This window comes from Carassius carassius, chromosome 24, assembly GCF_963082965.1.
Source record: "Carassius carassius chromosome 24, fCarCar2.1, whole genome shotgun sequence".
Lineage (NCBI taxonomy): Eukaryota > Metazoa > Chordata > Actinopteri > Cypriniformes > Cyprinidae > Carassius > Carassius carassius.
The window spans coordinates 12,615,697-12,634,164 of NC_081778.1; the positions used below are offsets into that span (position 1 = coordinate 12,615,697).

At 35.3% G+C, this 18,468-nt stretch overlaps 1 protein-coding gene across 1 annotated transcript in view; it reads left to right on the forward strand.

Moving 5' to 3' along the window:
- The first annotated feature begins 256 nt into the window (after positions 1-256).
- The window catches only part of LOC132102844 (histone deacetylase 9-B), a 50,367-nt gene continuing 32,155 nt past the window's right edge, over positions 257-18,468 (forward strand). The window contains exons 1-2 of the mRNA XM_059507526.1: positions 257-287; positions 493-618. Of these exons, the coding sequence (XP_059363509.1) occupies positions 272-287; positions 493-618 (142 nt within the window). The 5' untranslated portion in view covers positions 257-271. The remainder of the gene's footprint in view (positions 288-492; positions 619-18,468) is intronic.

Here is an 18,468-nt window from a genome sequence, read left to right on the forward strand (position 1 = left end):
GTAAGTGAGAGGCAGTCAGTGACTCACATCACTGCTGTTTCAATCCTTTCAAACCACTGTGATGGAGAAAGGGGAATTGTGAGAACGTGACTTTTTCATATCCTCAGATAATTTTAAGTGATCTTAGAACTTCAGATGGCCCTCAGACACCACTTCCTCTACGGGTGACATTCTGACAGGAATCCTCAGTGTATGAGTGTGTATGAATGAGGTGAGCGTGTGCTTGAATGATCTCAGATTAATAATAATGCAACAGAGACATGATTTCATCATGAAGATTAAGTGTGGTAAGTGCGCCATAAACTTGACTAATAGGAGCATTATGAATATACAAAACTCTTAGCATTATCATAAAATGATATGATTTGTATCATGATTTCAGTATAGTGTATTACTGTAGATTTTAAAGTAACATTGAAGCATGAATAACTGTTTGTTCTCTGTTCCACATTGTAAACATGATTCTCTTTCAAATTATTCCTGTAATAACAGGTTTAGGTGAAGGCTATGAAGACTACATGGTACACAGAATCTATGGGGCATCAGGATGGGGCAGAAGAGGTCACCCTTTTCCCTTTAAAACTCTAACCAGGCCAGGCCGCTCTGTCTGGGGCTACGGTGAGTGGAATCTATTATCTGTCTCTCTGAACTATGAAATGCTGTTAGACTTTATGACAAATAAATCACTTACTCAAAGAAACTACACATTGAAAAAAAAAACAAGTGACAGGAATGCTTCATTTTAAATCTGCAAACATGCAAAATAATTTAGATAACATTTGTTATCTAACTTATTATATATATTGATATATTTAAATATAGTATTAGTATGAGGTTAGTGTCTTAGAGGCACTTCTTTTGTTGCTGTTGCATATAGATACTGTAATAAACAAAGCGTTTACTGTCTTATGACATCATTTGCATTATTCACAGCTATTTTTATTTATTTATGGCAATTGGTTAAAATTCTACTTAAATATTTGACATATGGATGAGACTGTGTTAGCAGACACACAAGGGAACACGGAGGTAAGTAAAAGCAATGGGAGGTTTATTGACACAGCCTGGTAAAAATATGGCAATGCAAAGAGTCCAGGTGAGTATCGGGGGAATAGCAAGTATTCCGAGAGTCTTATATCTGTGAGTATCAGTCCTCTTTCCTTTTTGGGGGGATCCAGAGGGAACAATGCAGCGTGGAGATGGTGGAACACAGGAGCAATGGAGAATGCAGATCAAAACACAGGAACAACTAACATGCCTCTAATTAAAAAAATACTTGATGAGAATTACGGGCATCTTGGCAGTATTGGGTTCATTTGGGCACTCTGTAGGAGAGGGAACTGGGGTATGCTCTGGACGGGAGCCCTCCTTGGGCTAAACATGGGGACAGGAGCCCTCACTGGGCTAAGTTTGGGGAAAGGAGCCCTCACTGGGCTAAACTAGGGGGCAGGAGCCCTCACTGAGCTAAACTCGGGGAATGGAGCCCTCTTTGGGTCGTATTCAGCGGCTAAAGCCAACACTAGAGCGAGCTCTGGGGCTGGAGCTGACACTGGAGCGAGCTCTGGACCGAGGATGAGGGTGGAGAGTAGATTTGGGGTTCATCGGGTCAGCGGTCTTGAGTCAGTGGCAGCCTGCGGACTTGACGTAGGAGAGGCCAGCTGGCCTGACGTGGAAGCATCCACCGGGTTTGACAACGGAGACGCTGGCGGGTTTGAGTGAGCAGCACCCCCGTTTCTGGGCTGACAACGAGGCTGGAGTTTTGGAGGAAAGGGGGATATTTGGGGTTTGACTCAGGGTCTGGTGGTGCCTCCATTTCGCCAACTTTAAGTTCAGATATTGTGCAAATGACCACCCGGGATCTCCTCATGAAATTGGATTTTCTGAGAGTCTTATCTGTGAGTATCAGTCCTCTTTCCTTTTCCGGGGGTGAACCAAAGGGAACAACGGAGCGTGGAGACGGTGGAGCACAGAAGCGGTGGAGAACGGGGATCGGAACAAAGAAACAGCTAGTAGGTAGACCAACGTAAGTAAATCAGGTATGTTAACATACAATGTTTGTCTTGCGATTCAAACTGTAGACTGGACAATATGGTAGTGAGAGGAGTGCAGGGATAAACGAACTGAAGCAGGTGTGGGCAATCCATGCTGGGGCTGATGACTTTGGTGACTGTGACTGAGAACAGGTGTGAGCCAGGGAGGATTCTGGGACATGGAGTCCAGAGCTGGTGACCAGTGACAGAGACTCGCTGACACTTTGTGTTTTATCTTTAAATATATTTGATTTTTTATTTATTTTTAAAGAAAGTACTACTTTTATTCAGCATAGATGTATTAAATTGATTAGAAGTAAAGTAGTGGCCAGATTTCCATTTTTAATCTTTTTTTTTTGCTTGTTTGCTCAAAGTTTGCACAAAAATATTAAGCAACACAACTGTTTTCATCAGTAATGTAACACTAAGGACTGGAGTAATGGCTGCTAAAATGAAATATATTAAATTATAAAATATATTAAAATACGGATAGGATTCATTATAATAGTGTAATAGTAATATTGTGTAATAATTATAGGTTAGGTAATAACTGTTGAAAAACTTATTTTGTATTGTAATAATATGTTTGAATGTATTTTTGATCAAATAAATGCAGCCTTGGTGAGCATAAGAAACTTCTCTCAAAGACATTTAAAAAATCTTTTCAACCCCAGACTTTTGAAAATGTGTGTGTGTATATACAAACTCTTTTTTCCTAACTTGTATATCCTTTTGGTTCTTCATTGTGAAGTACTGGAGTGTGGGCAGGGATTCGGTAGCTGTTATTGTGAGAGAGAAACTTGGATGGGGAAGTGTAATGTGCCTGAAAGAGGAAACGCTGAAAGCTTCAACACATCCTTGCACAAATAAGATACAGTACATTCATAAGATGTCCTTTCATGAGCTTCCTGTTTGACTCTAAAAACTGAAAAGCTTTTGTAATTTGTTGGTTTCTCAGAAATGGAAGAAAGACACGTGTAGTAGGCCTGCTCTTACTCAGTGGGTGATTAGCCAGACCATATGAAAGACACATTCACCTCATCAGCCCTTGATATACTGAAGCGTGTACCTCGAAGTAAATATTTCCTAGTCAAACAGAGTTAGGATATAATGCACCCTGATAATGAGAGTAGCATGAGTCGATTTCTCATGCGTGGTCCGAAATGGATCAGAATATGTCATGAATCATTGTGCCCCCATAATGATGAGCTAACATACGTACGAGTGATCTAATCTTAGATTGAATCCATTTGGAGATCAATCAATAAGAGTGCAGACAGGGGTGGAGCTGAGCAGAATGAGAGCTATTGTGCTCTATATTGGGAGCCATTTCAGACTTGACGCAGAACATGGTCTCTAAGCAACAGTATCAGATTTAACAAGTAACAGAGCTGTCTATCTCCATAGCAGTAGGTAAACAACTTGCATTCACCAGAACACATCCCTGAATGCACAATTCAATGAGCAGATTTTTGGATAGTCTTTTGCCATAGACCCACTTTGGTTTTATGGTTATATATGCATTTGGGATTGAAAGAAGCCCTTGGAAACTTGTTGATGGTCTGTGCATTCTCAATCTACAGAATTGCCTGAGGAGTGACTGGATTGGTGAATTAAACCGTGGCCACTGAGTTTTGCCACCTGCTGCTGCAAGATAAAAGAAGCAATAACTCTAACCCTCCATCAACATGCAAAATGTACTGCATCTTTAGTTTCTGTCAAGGCTGCTATTTATAAGGCTCGTTGATATGAAAAGATGCAAAAAAAAAAAAGGACAGATTTTGTGTCTATGTGTGTTTGAGACAGAAAATGTGTGCAAAAATGTGTGATAATTCTGTGCAAATGCATCTGTGGTTTGCTTCATCTCTCAGCAGCAGTGGCCCTTCGCACATGTCATGCTCATCTCTCTACTGCTGCTGTGTGCTGGCAGAATACAGACGAGCCTAACTCACAGTCACACAGCTATTTGTCTGCTTACTCCAACCTTTATGGATCTTTTTATATGAAGGCCACAGCTTGGTCACACTTTAGTGTGGGGACCAATTCTCACTAACTAACTATTAACTATTACTTTTGCCTCAGGAAACTCTTAATACTGCTTATTATTAGTTAGTAATGTAGTTGTTAAGTTTAGGTATTGGCTAGGATGTAGAATATGGTCATGCAGAACATTAATATGTGCTTTATAAGTACCAAATACACAGTCAATATGCTAGTAACATGCATGCTAATAAGCAACTATTTAATATTGAAAACTGGTACCTAAACTAATTTTTACTGTGCCTTTTATTTATTTTTGCTTTTATTTCAATTATACATTTTAACAGTAGTATTTTATTTTTGTTTTTAATTTATCTGTTAAAATATAACAGTCCATCTTAAAATATTAATAACATTTTTATTAATTAAATAAACTTACACTACTTCTGTATTTATTATGTGAAAAAAAGTTCCTGCATTTTTACACAAATTACAACTCTAAGTCTAGAGTTTCTAATTTCTAACACAATCCAAAATTTCAAACCAATTTTTTTTATACCTATTGCACTTAGTAACCTTAAAGACAGCAGTATCAGTGAAGCACATTCTTGATTTGAAATATGAGGCATGATGTGTGAAGAAAAGGCAAATATCATATATAAACTAATGAAAATATTATTGCATATTAAGTTTATTTAGGACACAAAATGCACATTAAATTAAAGTTAATAAAATGCTAATAAAATATAAATATATAATCAAACTGTTGTTATTTATAAATTTATACAAATTATAAATAATTAGTAGCCACATTAAAGACAATAGTGAGTTTGAAAAGGCTTTGAAACTGTTTAATTTCAAAAGTGGGGTGGGGGATAACAATATATATATGTATTTTAAAGATTTTATTGCAAAGAATAATCCGAATTTGGGTAATACTGAACAAAAGTTATATCTGCAAATGTGCCCGCTAAAGTTTCATGTTTCACTGAGCACACAGAAATTTAAAGTAAAAGTGAACAGATGATAGATTATGACATTTTAAAAACCTTGGCTTTGGGGCAATATCTCTGCTTACAGTGAGGACTGACACACTGAGTAATAATGAGTGTAATTAATTATTACAGGACTGTCTGTTAAGTTGAGGACAAGAGAAGTCTAAAGGAATGAGAACTAATTCTTTCACTCTCTGGAGGGTTATAAAATGCCTCCGATACCGAAGGCTGAGTTATTTTAGGGTAGGCCTAATTTACTACGCCTTCTCTCATCTTCAGCTAATAATCTGAACTTCTCTCTCTCAAAAAAAAAAAAAAAGAAAAAAAAACTTGAATTATTGGAATTAACTACAGTATAATTTTACTAAAATAAATAAAAATGACTCCACTGAACACTTTGACATTTGTGTAATAGGTCTAGCTGGAAGTTAACATTTCAAAAACTTTGGAATCTTAGCAGCGAACAATAAGACAGGTGCTACTGACTGCATTCCAGCTCTGTGATTCCCATTACCACACATACCTGTTTTGTCATCCTCGGGGCCCAGGTCACCACGCTCTGTGATTGGACGGCCCTTTGTTCTAGTCTTTTATGTGTATTGCAACTTCTATCCAGCGGAGGATAGAAAGGCAAGAAATTAGAAATTTGTGAAGTCGCTTTAAGTTTCCTCATACTTCAGTCACACTAATATTGTTCGTATTGTCCATGTTCTAACTATAAGCAATATAATTCCAAACCCAAGCACTGTCAAAGCAGAAAATATTTAAGCAAAATGAAAAAGAGCGTTGTACAGCCAAATCGCAGTGATGCTGATATTCAGACAAACAGCATGAATGCAAGTGTGATATTGCAAAAAAAATAAATAAACAAGAAATAATCCGTAGTAACATTTTACACATAATATTGATAGTTAATGTGTCTAATTTTGCCTCAGCAAGATAAGGGAGTCAGAACTTTATTTTAAAAAAATGTTTCAAATGTCAGTTCCAGTATGGAATGCATTGTGATCTGAAATGTGGTTTAAATTACATTTATTTATGATGAATCATTCAGGGGGAATAAAGAAAAAAAAAAAGGAAAGAAAAGACAAGAAAAGAAAAGAAAAATGTCCTTGGTGCATGTACCTTTACGTCCACTGTTGGAAAAAATAAACAGATACATGAAATCAACACAATATTAGTCACTTTGTCTATTTTTGCTGCGCCAGTGAAAATAGTTCCAAATGAAGAAATCAGAATGAACTGCTATTTACAGACACACAGTTAACAGCATTACTGAATTAATCAGTGTTTTTAAATTGCTTGAGTGAATGGTTAAATGACCCACTCCTAACTTGTTTAATTTCTAAACGAATATGCATCAAAATATGTTAGCTCTCCTACAATATAGAATTTCTACAAACACCAGAAACAAACCTATACATAACTGATACAAACACTACAGACAGTAAAACAGCAACAACTTTTTATTTATTTATTTATTTTTTAAATTTACAAGGGGGATTGATTAAAATTAAATCTTTCCCCAACAGCATTTTTGAAAAAACTTGCCAGCCACCGCCAGCGATTTTGATTAGTTTCACAAAAATTTAATGGCCTCCAGTTTATTTCGCTGTATGAATATTTGAATATGCAATACAACAAAATAAAGATCAGAGCCTCTACTTTAAAAAATTAATTTTTTATCAAAAACTGCATCTGGATAATATTCAGTACAATTATCGAAGCATAAATAAAATCCATCAACACCGCCACAGCTTGCACAACCATATACCACTTCCTGGATCAACATTATACTCTGTAGCAATATGCAGTTTTCATTTATATGCGGTCTATTGCTGATGATCGTATTACATTTACAGTTAAATTTATTCATTTAGCAGACGCTTTTATCCAAAGCGACTTACAAATGAGGACAGTGGAAGCAATCAAAAAATTTTTTTTTTAACATGCATCCGTTTACATAAGAGATCACTTGTTTTTTCGTCCTGTGTGTTTTTGTTCAGGAGGTTTTGTATTCATTCAGAAGATGTGTAATAGCGCCCCCGAGTGTATAACAGTGTAAACACTGAAAGCCATAAAAACTTGTCTTTGGTGGGGAAGCGTTGTCTTCTAAAAGATGAGATAACTCGTCAATGGCGGGAATTTTTTTACATGGATCTTGTATAATACTATGCTACCTCAAAATACCTTTTCCATAATTTGTAAAGTAATACATTTTGACATTTGCACCAATAACCATCACCATTGCTTTTCTGATATTGTAAACTTGCTCTGTATGCAGAGCACTCGGGTATGAGTCCCATGAAATAAAAGTAAAAAAAGAGCTCAGAGACATCCTCAGTAAATACGATTTTTTTTCTTCTCATATTTGTTTTGTTAAAACAATTGGTTAGATTTAGTGTAGGTGGTACTTTATTTTCAAGCGCAATAGAACTTTAGAGCGTTATTTACTGTTATTTATACAGATGTATTTGCAGTACAACTGTATTTCATTCTTGCCACACCCATTTATAATATATAGAATGATTATTTCATCCCTTAATCAATGTGTGCTTTGAACAAATTGGTTGAATTAATGATTCAGTGACTAGCCTATAAAGGTAGTCACTTGTTGCCACCTGCTGGCATATCAATGTAACCTGCCGAAAGGGTCTGGTTTGGTTTCTATTTTGAAATCTCATTTGTCCAAAAATCCTGCTTCATTTATTATACATCAGATATCTTCTGACTGTCTGAGATGTGCCACATTTCAGAGCAGTTTTGCTTTGTGGAAAAATTGCCTCTTGCCAGAAACTTGATTTGGCTAGTTCACACTATCTTTTATGCTGTTAATCTTGATGGTAATATTTTTATGTTGTCCTCTCTCTCTCTCTCTCTTTCTCTCTCTCTCTCTCTCTCTCTCTCTCTCTCTCTCTCTCTCTGTCTCTCTTTTTTGTTGTTTCTTTATGTAGATTTCTAAGTTGCATTGCACACTATCTTTAGTGCAGAATCTCATTTTATGTGCATGCATATGATCCTTTATAGTATCCTAGGATCTTATGTTCCTCTCTATATAAGCTTGTGGCACTTTTTGCATATATTTGCAACATATAGGCTATTCTACAGTCTTTCCATTTACGTCACTCACCTGTTTTTCTTTTCCTTTTTTGTCATCTACAGCTTGATTATAAGGCTGATAAAGGCAGTGGTGTTTCTTTCTCTGATTGCTGCAATGCTATATTAAGCCTTGCCACAGTCCAGCTGCCCTGGCCAGGGATGCAGCTAGTGGCTCTGATGTCATTTTTACTTGTGCAACTGCATCTGTTTGATTCTATTTGTAGTGGAAAGTCAGCAAATCTCATACAGTAGTTACCTCAGGTGGAGACTGTTGATTTTCTTACCACTGCCTTAAAGACTGCAAGAGAGAAAGAACAAAGATAGAGAGGTTTACAGCTTGTTAGTCTGGCTGACATTGTAGTGGTTGAATTGGAAAGTCCAGGGCAGAACTAGATCTAGGATGAAAGGAGCCGGTTAGGTTCTCTGAAAACCACTCCTAAACACAGCATGTGGTGTATATGCATGTGAATCACTGTGTCTATACATAAACATTCACTTCCCTTTGTAAATGGTGATTTGAGAGGGTAGCAAAACTCAAAAGCAGAATTTAATCATTTAAAAAAGGAAACTGATATGACTTTTTTACACCAAAAGTCAGAACCATAGTATTTGGACACTTAAGTCATACTTAAAAGTATTTATGCCTTTTAATTGTATAATAAAATGTAAAAACAAATAATATTTTGTTTAAATAAATATAAATGCTTTTAAATGCTAGCAAAAAAAAAAAAAAAAAAAAACACCTTGACACCAGCTGATATAATTTCAGAAATGATGACTTTAAGGAATAATGAAAATATTTCCCAAAAATTAAATATCTCTGAAAATGTACCCTCAGGCCATCTAAGATGTAGATGAGTTTGTTTCTTTATTAGAACAGATTTGGAGTAATTTAATATTACATCACATGCTGCTCCAATGGATCCTCTGCTGATAAAAATATTTGTTTAGAACGGTTTTCAATTTTAAACAATGCTTGATCTGTGCACATTTCTCTCCTGATTCAGACGAGAAGACTTTTTCACTTTGACAAAGCAATATTGCGGATAGAATACTTGTATTTTAGTCAGACGTAATGGCTTTACACATGGATTTTTGTGATGTTTTTATCAGGTGTTTGGACTCATTCTGACGGCACCCATTCACTGCAGAGGATCCATTTAATGCTTTGTTTCTCTAAATCTGTTCTGATGAAGAAACTCTTTTTTTTTCTTTTTCTGAGGGTGAGCAAATTTTCTTTAAAGTTTTCATATACCATATTGCCATTAATTTTGATATGATTATATTATATTTAGCCAATATATTTTTGCCTCAGTGAGACGTTTAATAAGGACTTTTATGTACACACTCCATTTATAATGTTTATTTTGTTATTAGATAGCTGTTTTGTGTGAAATTGTGTGCATTATAACAGTTATTAAAATAGTCTTTATTTGTGTTGAGCGTTTTGGGAAGGGAGAGTAAGGAGGCCTCAAGAAGGATAAATGATGCAAAGGATGGATGGGGTAAACGTGCTCTCTAGAAATATTCTGTAGGAGGTTACGGCACTGAGAGCTTCTGGCCAAATGAGTGGGCTGACCTGATGTGCCCTCTGATCTGTATCCCACTCCTCATAACAGGCTTCTGGGAGCTCCTCTGACAATTAATAATGAAGACCCATTACTCCCACACAACATCACAGGGATAACAAGAAGAGATTCTGTGTGTGAGAGAGAGAGAAAGAAAGAGTCATTTTAAAAAGGGAGAAATCGGAAGTACAAAGACATTGTTTGCCCTGTGTGAAAACGATGTAGTTCTAGACTAAATATGAATGTGCATTAATGTATCCCACTAAAAAAAGATTTAATATTCATCCAAATTAATTCAAACAGGGAAATGCAAACACTAACCTGTAATAATTAAATATGTTAAATAACTATAATAATTAAATGTTTTTGCTGCTGACCTTTGATGATCCAGTTCAACCATACTAATAAGCAAAATATTGAACCTTCTTCTCCTGTGTTCTACTGTACAGATGTGAATTAACTTTTCCTTCAGCCTGAGGTTTATTCATTACACTTTTTGGTGTGAAAGGGCTTTTAAATTAGCTATAAATAGAACTTCTTATATTAAAAACAATGTAACGCATTACTTTTCATAAAAAAGTAACGTAATTACTTTTTTAGGGAGTAACACAATATTGTAATGCATTACTTTTAAAAGTAGTTTTTCACAACAGTATATATATATATACTTTATACTTAATAATAATAATAATAATAATAATAATAATAATAATAATAATAATAATAATAATAATATTACATATTTATTTAATTAATGCAATTAATACAATTTAATATTGATACAATGCATTTGAGTGGACTGGATTCCAAAAATCACTTTGACAGTAATTTTGTCTTATATATTAATTAAACAAACTTTAAATTTAACACATATTTAAATTTATTTTGGCAAATTAACAGATGATAATTATGAATACGATAGTGTATAGTTTTTATATAGTTTCGTTTTGGAATTAATTATTCACATATTTTCCTTTGTAAATGAAAACACAACACGCTCATTTATCATCACATGGGCATAAATACAGTCATAAAGTCAAAACCTTATTGGCATAATTGTGAGGCTTTTATTTGCAAAATATATGGTAGGCTAGCAAATACTAGCATAATTATACAAATGTAAGTTAACTATATAATTAATTATAATTAAGTAGGTAAAGCTATACACAAATTAAAAGGGGATATATATATATATAGCATATATAACAATACATATAAAATATAGCTCTAATAAGTTAATGTAATAATAATAATAATAATAATAATAATAATAATATACAAATATGAAATTAAATGTTCAATGTTTATAAAAATGTTTTTCCATCTCTGATAATCCCGGTTTGCTATGGTCACACAGGTTCGTTTACGCATTAAACTCGTGGCCACGGGAAAAATATGTAGTTTCCTCAACAAAAGAAGTAGTGGCTCAGAGAAACTGATGTTGTTTCCTCAACATAGCATCTCGAGGCCACGACATAAGGATGTCATTACCTTGAAAAAATTATCTTGTGGCAATGACATAATATCACATTCCCACGAGTTAATATGACGTTCCTACAAATTAATATCTGGTGGCTACGACATATTATGACGATCCCACGAGTTATTATCTCGTGGCCACGACAAAACTAAGTGAACCGACCATGCCAGCTCCCGGGCACCATAGTAAATAGCTAAACATGAGACAATTCAGCAATATTAGCAAACGGTTTACAAAGAAAAAATAATATATATATATAATTCCCAAACTTACTCTAAACCATTGTAAAGCTGAACATTTTAAATGCTTCTAAAATGCCATGATTGAAAGTTCTATTTTTCTATTAAATATATTTCAATGTAAATGTTTTAACGGTTTAATGTTTAAATGTATTTTTTCTTTGATTAAAGCTGAATTTTCAGCAGTCATAACTCAGTGTCATAACTCAGTGTCAGTCTTCAGTGTCAAATGATCCTTGATTTGCTGCTTAATTATTTGTGCTCAGTTATTAATAATGGTTCTACTTATTATCAATACTGAAAACTGTTTTTGTTTTTTGAAACTGTGACACTTTGGGCCCTATTTTAACGATCTAAACGCAAAGTGTAAAGCGCATGGCGCAGGTGCACTCAGGGCGTGTCCAAATCCACTTTTGTTATTTTAACGAAGGAAAAAACGGCTGGCGCACCCAGGCGCATGATCTAAACGGGTTGTCCCTATTCTCTCAATGGGTAATGGGTGTTTTTTGGGCGTAACGTGCAATAAACCAATCAGAGACTCATCTTCCATCTTTGTGCAATGACAGATTTGCTATTTACACGGCAGAATTTGGCAAGCGCAAAGACAGAACGCATATCTGAGATGAAACGGAGCTGCTCGTGTGCGAGCAAATAGATAGCCTAATTCTGATACATGTGATGACTATCCATTATGACATGTATGTATTTATATATATATATATATCAGTGATGCGCGGGATGATCACCCGCGGTTACGAGTCATCCAAAAATATTTTTAATGATATTCGGGTCGCGGTCGGTCGGGTCCTTTGAAATAAAGATGCCAATTAAACCTTTGCAATTTATATAGTACTATATACGATTTTGAAATATATAGGCCTACACTTTATTGGCTGAATAACTGGTGCGAATAGAGTGACAACCTGTCCCGCTTTACGTTGTACAGCAATTTTATCCTTTGTCCCGCCTCATGCAAATTGAGCATCTGTCCCGCTTTTTCATTCGACCCTGCCTAATAAATACACAGATAAATCCATAGGTGTAGTGTTAACTTATGTCCAATAGTTCAGAGGAGAGAAATAAAAGCGTTAGTCGATAGGCTCAGTTGTACATCAATCAAACTGTTGACGCGCGCGCTGTTCGGTCAGGTTAATGGCCACGAAAAAGAGAAGATGCACTTTTAATAGCGAATGGACCGCAGCATACCCTTGATTAAGACCTGTAGATTTTCTGTGGGACATGGAGTAGAATACGACGTGAAGCGACATGGTGCATGTGAGTAGGCTACCACAGAAAAAAAGCACATCATCAAGAAACATGCAAATCAGTGCAATCGTTTTTCAATAAACCAAATGACCCACAGGCTGACAAAATTTGGGCAGCAGAAGTGACGAGCATTTATCATGCCGTACATGACTGCAGTAACAAGTTTGCCCCAGTCATTTTTCCAGATTCTGAAATAAGTTGTAGAAGTTGTAGAAACTTTGGGTGATATTTTGGGTCAGGTAGTGTCTTAATTTTTTAGTTGGTGGGTTTAAAAAGAAATATAGGCAATATATTACAGAAAGCTTGAAATGTCTACTTTTAAACTAAAATATTCAAAACAAAATAAATAGGCTACTCTCTGATTATGTAATCCATATGAAATGTGCATTTCTCTCTGGCGTTCATGGTGAGTCTGCATCATCAACTTCCATCTTTGCAGCGACACAGAAAACACCAGTTTATTACTAAACAATTAATTTAGACACATGCATAATCATTACTTTAACTGGTTCTTTGTGGCAAGCCTCATGTGTGCGGTCATAACGCTTATTATCCTGTAGGCTAAAGCCTATTTAAGTAATTATATTAATATAAAGGGGCGACTCATTTACTACTTTTAAAAAATGCGGGTCAGGAAGCGGGTCGGGTAAAATATTTTATTTTCAATTTTTTGCAGTCCGAGTTATGGGCGGGTTAGTTGAAAACATCGGTCGGGTGCGGGTTGTTTATACATTGACCCGCGCATCACTGATATATATATATATATATATATATATATATAAAATCTTATGCATTGCAATCCTTTCATTTTTAATATTTGGCATGTTTGTGTGCTGCTGTGCGTCCCTGTGTTTAATAAGCAGCATGTACGCTCTTTAAATAACAAAGAAAAAACATTGCGCCAGACTTTAGACCAGGTTTGAGCTGGTCTATGGCGCAGCTCCTTAAAACAGCAATGCGCCAGCACTGCACCTGAACACGCCTCTTTTGTAGACCAGCATGCCCATGGGCGCACAAAAGAGCGCAAATGCATTTGCTAATTAAACGATGTGGTGCTGGACAGGAAAATGGGAACGGCACCTTGCGTCGCATTGCACGGGTGTATTATAAGGCCCTATAACTTTTTCAGGAGTAGTTGTTGAATACAAAGTTAAATGCTTGCTCTACACTGAATGGTGATGTAACACATTCCACAAAAATATAGCAAATCACCATATTAAAATTAATTCTGAAGGATCATGTGACACTGAAGACCAGAATAGTTATGCTGAAAATTCAGCTTTGATCACAGAAATAAATAATTGTTTTATATATATTTGCATAGAAAACAGCTATTCTAAAATTTTTTACATATTACAGTTTACTGTATTTTCATCATCATAAAATTCTTCATTAAAACAAACAAACAAACAAACAAACAAACAGAAAAACTCTTGTCAAGCAACTGAAAGGTACAATAAAAACAGTCCACATTCTGCACTACATTCCAAGTCTTCTAGAGCAGAGCATTGTTATATTGACTGAAATGATGGTAGGCATTTAAATTTAGTGATATTAAACTGTCCATCTAAGAGATGTTTAAAAATAGTATTTACAAATTGCCATTTACACCAGGAAAGACAAATTATAATGTAGAATATGACGGTCAATCAATGATAATTACAAATATTAATAATAATTACAAATATTTCTGTATTGTGTTATATTTGTATGTTAGTAAGTGGTGTTAAAAATAGTTCTAATAAGCTGGTGGGTTTACGGTGTGGTCGGCCACTCTTTGCCAAAAAGTCCAGGGCCACGTTTTAGCCCCAGTCGACGTCTACTGCCTGCCCTGCCATTGCCTGTTTATTGGATTACTCTTTTGTCTGCCCTGGATTATACCTGTTTATTGGAGTTTGACCCTGCCTGTTTTGACTACGCTCTTAATAAAGCCATCAGATGAATCTTTAACTCCGTTCTTGCACTCCCTTTGTAACAGATAGCATGCAAGGAGAACTTGGTTCAGTCTGAATTTTTTTCTTTTTTTAAAGAATACAAATCTGAGGTTTTCATTCTGAAAAAGCTCAGTTATCATTATGTTGTCATGCAAACATGAGTCACCCTCAGTTGAGAATGCCATATATTCTTCTCTGCAAATATTAACAGGAAGAATTTGTCCTCTGTTTTGTTCACTGTGCTTTACACTTTTTCTAGGAAACCTGATTCACCCTGGTCATGGAAAGCCACAATGGCGTAGGTGGTAACATCCAGGACAATAGCAGTCAAGGAAATTTGTCTTTTCCTTTGTTGCAATGTATAATTTCCTGTTTTTCCCGAAGTTTTTGCACATATACACAAAATTAGATGGGATCAGATTCTATTGATGCTCAACTGAGTATTGCCTATGCTTTTTTCTCTAAAAGCATAGGCAGCATCTGATTTACTGAGTCAAATGAATGCTCTCAGATCATTTACTTTTATTTGACTCTTGCTACTGTACATGGTAAGTTTCTAAACATGGAGCTTAGAAAGTAACTTCTTCATTGTTAATCCTTCTGTCCAGTGATTTCATTAAGAAAACATCAATTAAATATTGTGTTACACATGGAGACTCAAGCCAAGGAAAATAATGACTATTAACATTCTCATAGACTGAGCAATTTGTTTGTAAAGCAGATAGTATCCCCCAAATAGTAACTTACCTAAATAGGTAAAGGATTAAGCATTACTGGATTGTCAGCGGGAGGGGGAAAAAGAAGTTGTGTGCGTGCTATAGCTTGTGAGGATATTGGGTGTGTTTCCAGAGAGATAGATTGAGATGTTGAGATTATTGTGAGAAAAAACCTCATATTAACTCAGCGAGGAGCCTCAGTATTCTACTGTTGTATTGTGATCTCTGATCTGTAATTGTGTGGCGCCCAGTCCATATGCTATATTATATTATATCATATTATATTATTAATAGAAAAAAAGAAGAAAAAAAAAAACCATGAGATTATTATGTTGGATTTATTGACTATTTGATTTGAAAGGTTTAAAGATTCTAAGATTGTTTTTATTATTTATTTATTTATTTATGTTTGTGCCAGATTGCATCTCTAAATATCACATAAAATCAAGTACACCATATAGTCAAAATTTTGCTTGATGAGCAGGGACAGAAGAAGACTGTTGACTGTTTATAAGACAATAATTTCTATAATAAAAGAAACAGACTAGTAAAGAATTCCCAGTTTTAGTGAGTATCAGCCCACACTGAGCCCCATACTGTTAATGAAAAGTATAACATAAACTATAATTCAAAATTTAATGTTGGGAAACACTGACCTAGACCCATCTTAAACCAATTTGAACTTATATTTACAATGTTATTTATATTAGTATATTATAAAGAGATTCTACCACTCTATTATTACTATCATCATCATCATCATCAATAATAATAATGATAAACCAAATGCTAGAATATTATTATACAATAGTGTCAGTTTATTTCAAAATTAATAAAAAATAAAATAAAATAAAATAAAAATTAAGGTCCTCCTCGTTTGGTAATTTAAGTGCCAATTATTTCAATATATAATGTATTCAATTTGTGGCAGGTGATGACCACATGGTACAGTAGTTGTCAAATATTTTCCAGTGAATGGCTGAGGTAGGTTAAGAATGTAGACTGTAGCAGGTTAAAGGTCAGAGAAAGGCTGTGCAGTTGTTCTAAACCCTATCTAGCCAGACTGTTATTGTGAGGTAAATCAATATGTTCCAGCAGTCATGCTCTGATTGATCAGAGGGATTTCAGTGAACTGTCCCTTCCCTCCCAGTGACACGCACAGCAACATGTCTATTTATAGACCTTTATCAATACAACACTGAAAGGACAGACAGCGAAGCCTCTTCAGAAGCAGGCAATGCACAGAGAATACCAATAGAAATGGGCTGAGGAGAGGTTTCTGATGTCATCACTGCTGCAAATGGCAGCGTTCGTCTGGGGGGAAAATAATCCATAACAGTGATTTGAAATTATTTCCACAGAACATTCTTCAAAACAGTAATAAATAATAAATTATTCAAATGGCAGAAATTTTTTTCACCTACTGAACATGTAATTTATAACAAAAATGATGCAATATGTGTTTTCTCCTTGGAGGTCTGTAATACATAGAATATTATTATACAATAGTGTCAGTTTATTTCAAAATAAAATAAAATAAAATAAAGAAAATAAAAATAAAATAAAATAAAATAAAAAAATAAAAATTAAGGTCCTCCTCGTTTGGTAATTTAAGTGCCAATTATTTCAATATATAATGTATTCAATTTGTGGCAGGTGATGACCACATGGTACAGTAGTTGTCAAATATTTTCCAGTGAAGGGCTGAGGTAGGTTAAGAATGTAGACTGTAGCAGGTTAAAGGTCAGAGAAAGGCTGTGCAGTTGTTCTAAACCCTATCTAGCCAGACTGTTATTGTGAGGTAACAGATAACATATACATATATAATGTGATCTTTCTTTATTTTTCTAAGTATTTTTGTCCATAATAAAAGACAATGGTGAACCCCCTTACTTTCACTTTCACTTTCATCTTTTGCATTTTGGAGAAGAAAGAAAGTCATGCAAGTTTGGAACCACATGATTGTGAGTAATGACAAAATTAAAACATAAAAAAAATAAATCAATAAAAATAGATGCAGTCCCTTGACAATGGCCTATGTGTGAATAGGGTTTCTCTTTTTGTTGCCGTATAATTAGACACTTCCACTGAAATTGATGAAGTAAACAGAAAAACACTTTCTACACATTATCTGATCCAGGCTGCAATGTGCTCTTACCATCAACCTACATGTCCTGCAAGAAATACCAGCGGAGGCTAAACCGAGTAACCTAATAAAGCCACAGCGCCTTAATCATCAGACGGAGCGGAAATATGCCCCGAGAATATAACCAGATGGAGATGCTAATTGGGTTTGGACCTCCAATAAACAGCGTTGATGCCTTTGGGCTTCTACGTGGCCGACCAAGTGGCTGTATGAGGATAGAAGTGGACTGAGGTGACGAATTCACACTAAGGGAGACTGAACAGGGCAGTGAGCAGAAGAGGGAAAACCTCAGAAGAAAGTGGGAGGAGGGAAGGAGATCTGATGCAAGTGTGTGAGCGTGAACCTGAAATGTTGCCAGTGTGTCTGTGAGGCATGTTGCCCCAGATGAGCCAGGACCCATGGGAGGACAGAGATTTCTCATTTGTTTCCAGGTACACCTACAGCACCGGGCTCCCCTAGCACAGGCAACCTGAAACGAGTACATCCTGCTGTTAATGCCACAAACAATTATGATGAAACTCTGAGGGGAGCAAATATGTAGCCATGCATAAACAGCACAGGTAAACAAACATATTTCTACATGGAATATATTTCCTGATCTTTTGTAGTGACTCACACCCACCCTCTTTTTCCTTCATTATTTAAATGAGGACCTGGGTTATTATTGTAAACGAAAAATAAAACTTAGGTAAAAAAATATATATATATATATATAAAATTCGATAATCGAGCCATCTTCACACGAATTGAACCATCTTCTGTGTCAGAGAAGACATCCCACCTGCCAAACTGAAAAAAAAAAACCCACTGCTGTATCTACTTAAAACTATACTGAAAAGTAAAGTAATATTTTATAACAGTTATTACTTTAATTTGATTAGCCATATAGCACTGGTATCACTTAGCTTGCATGTGTTTTTGTATTTCAAACAGACTGCCAGAAAAGGTTCTGTCACATTAACGTAATTTTGGTAAAAATTTTGCAGGTAAAAAAGGTTCTTTTTGAGTAGTGTAG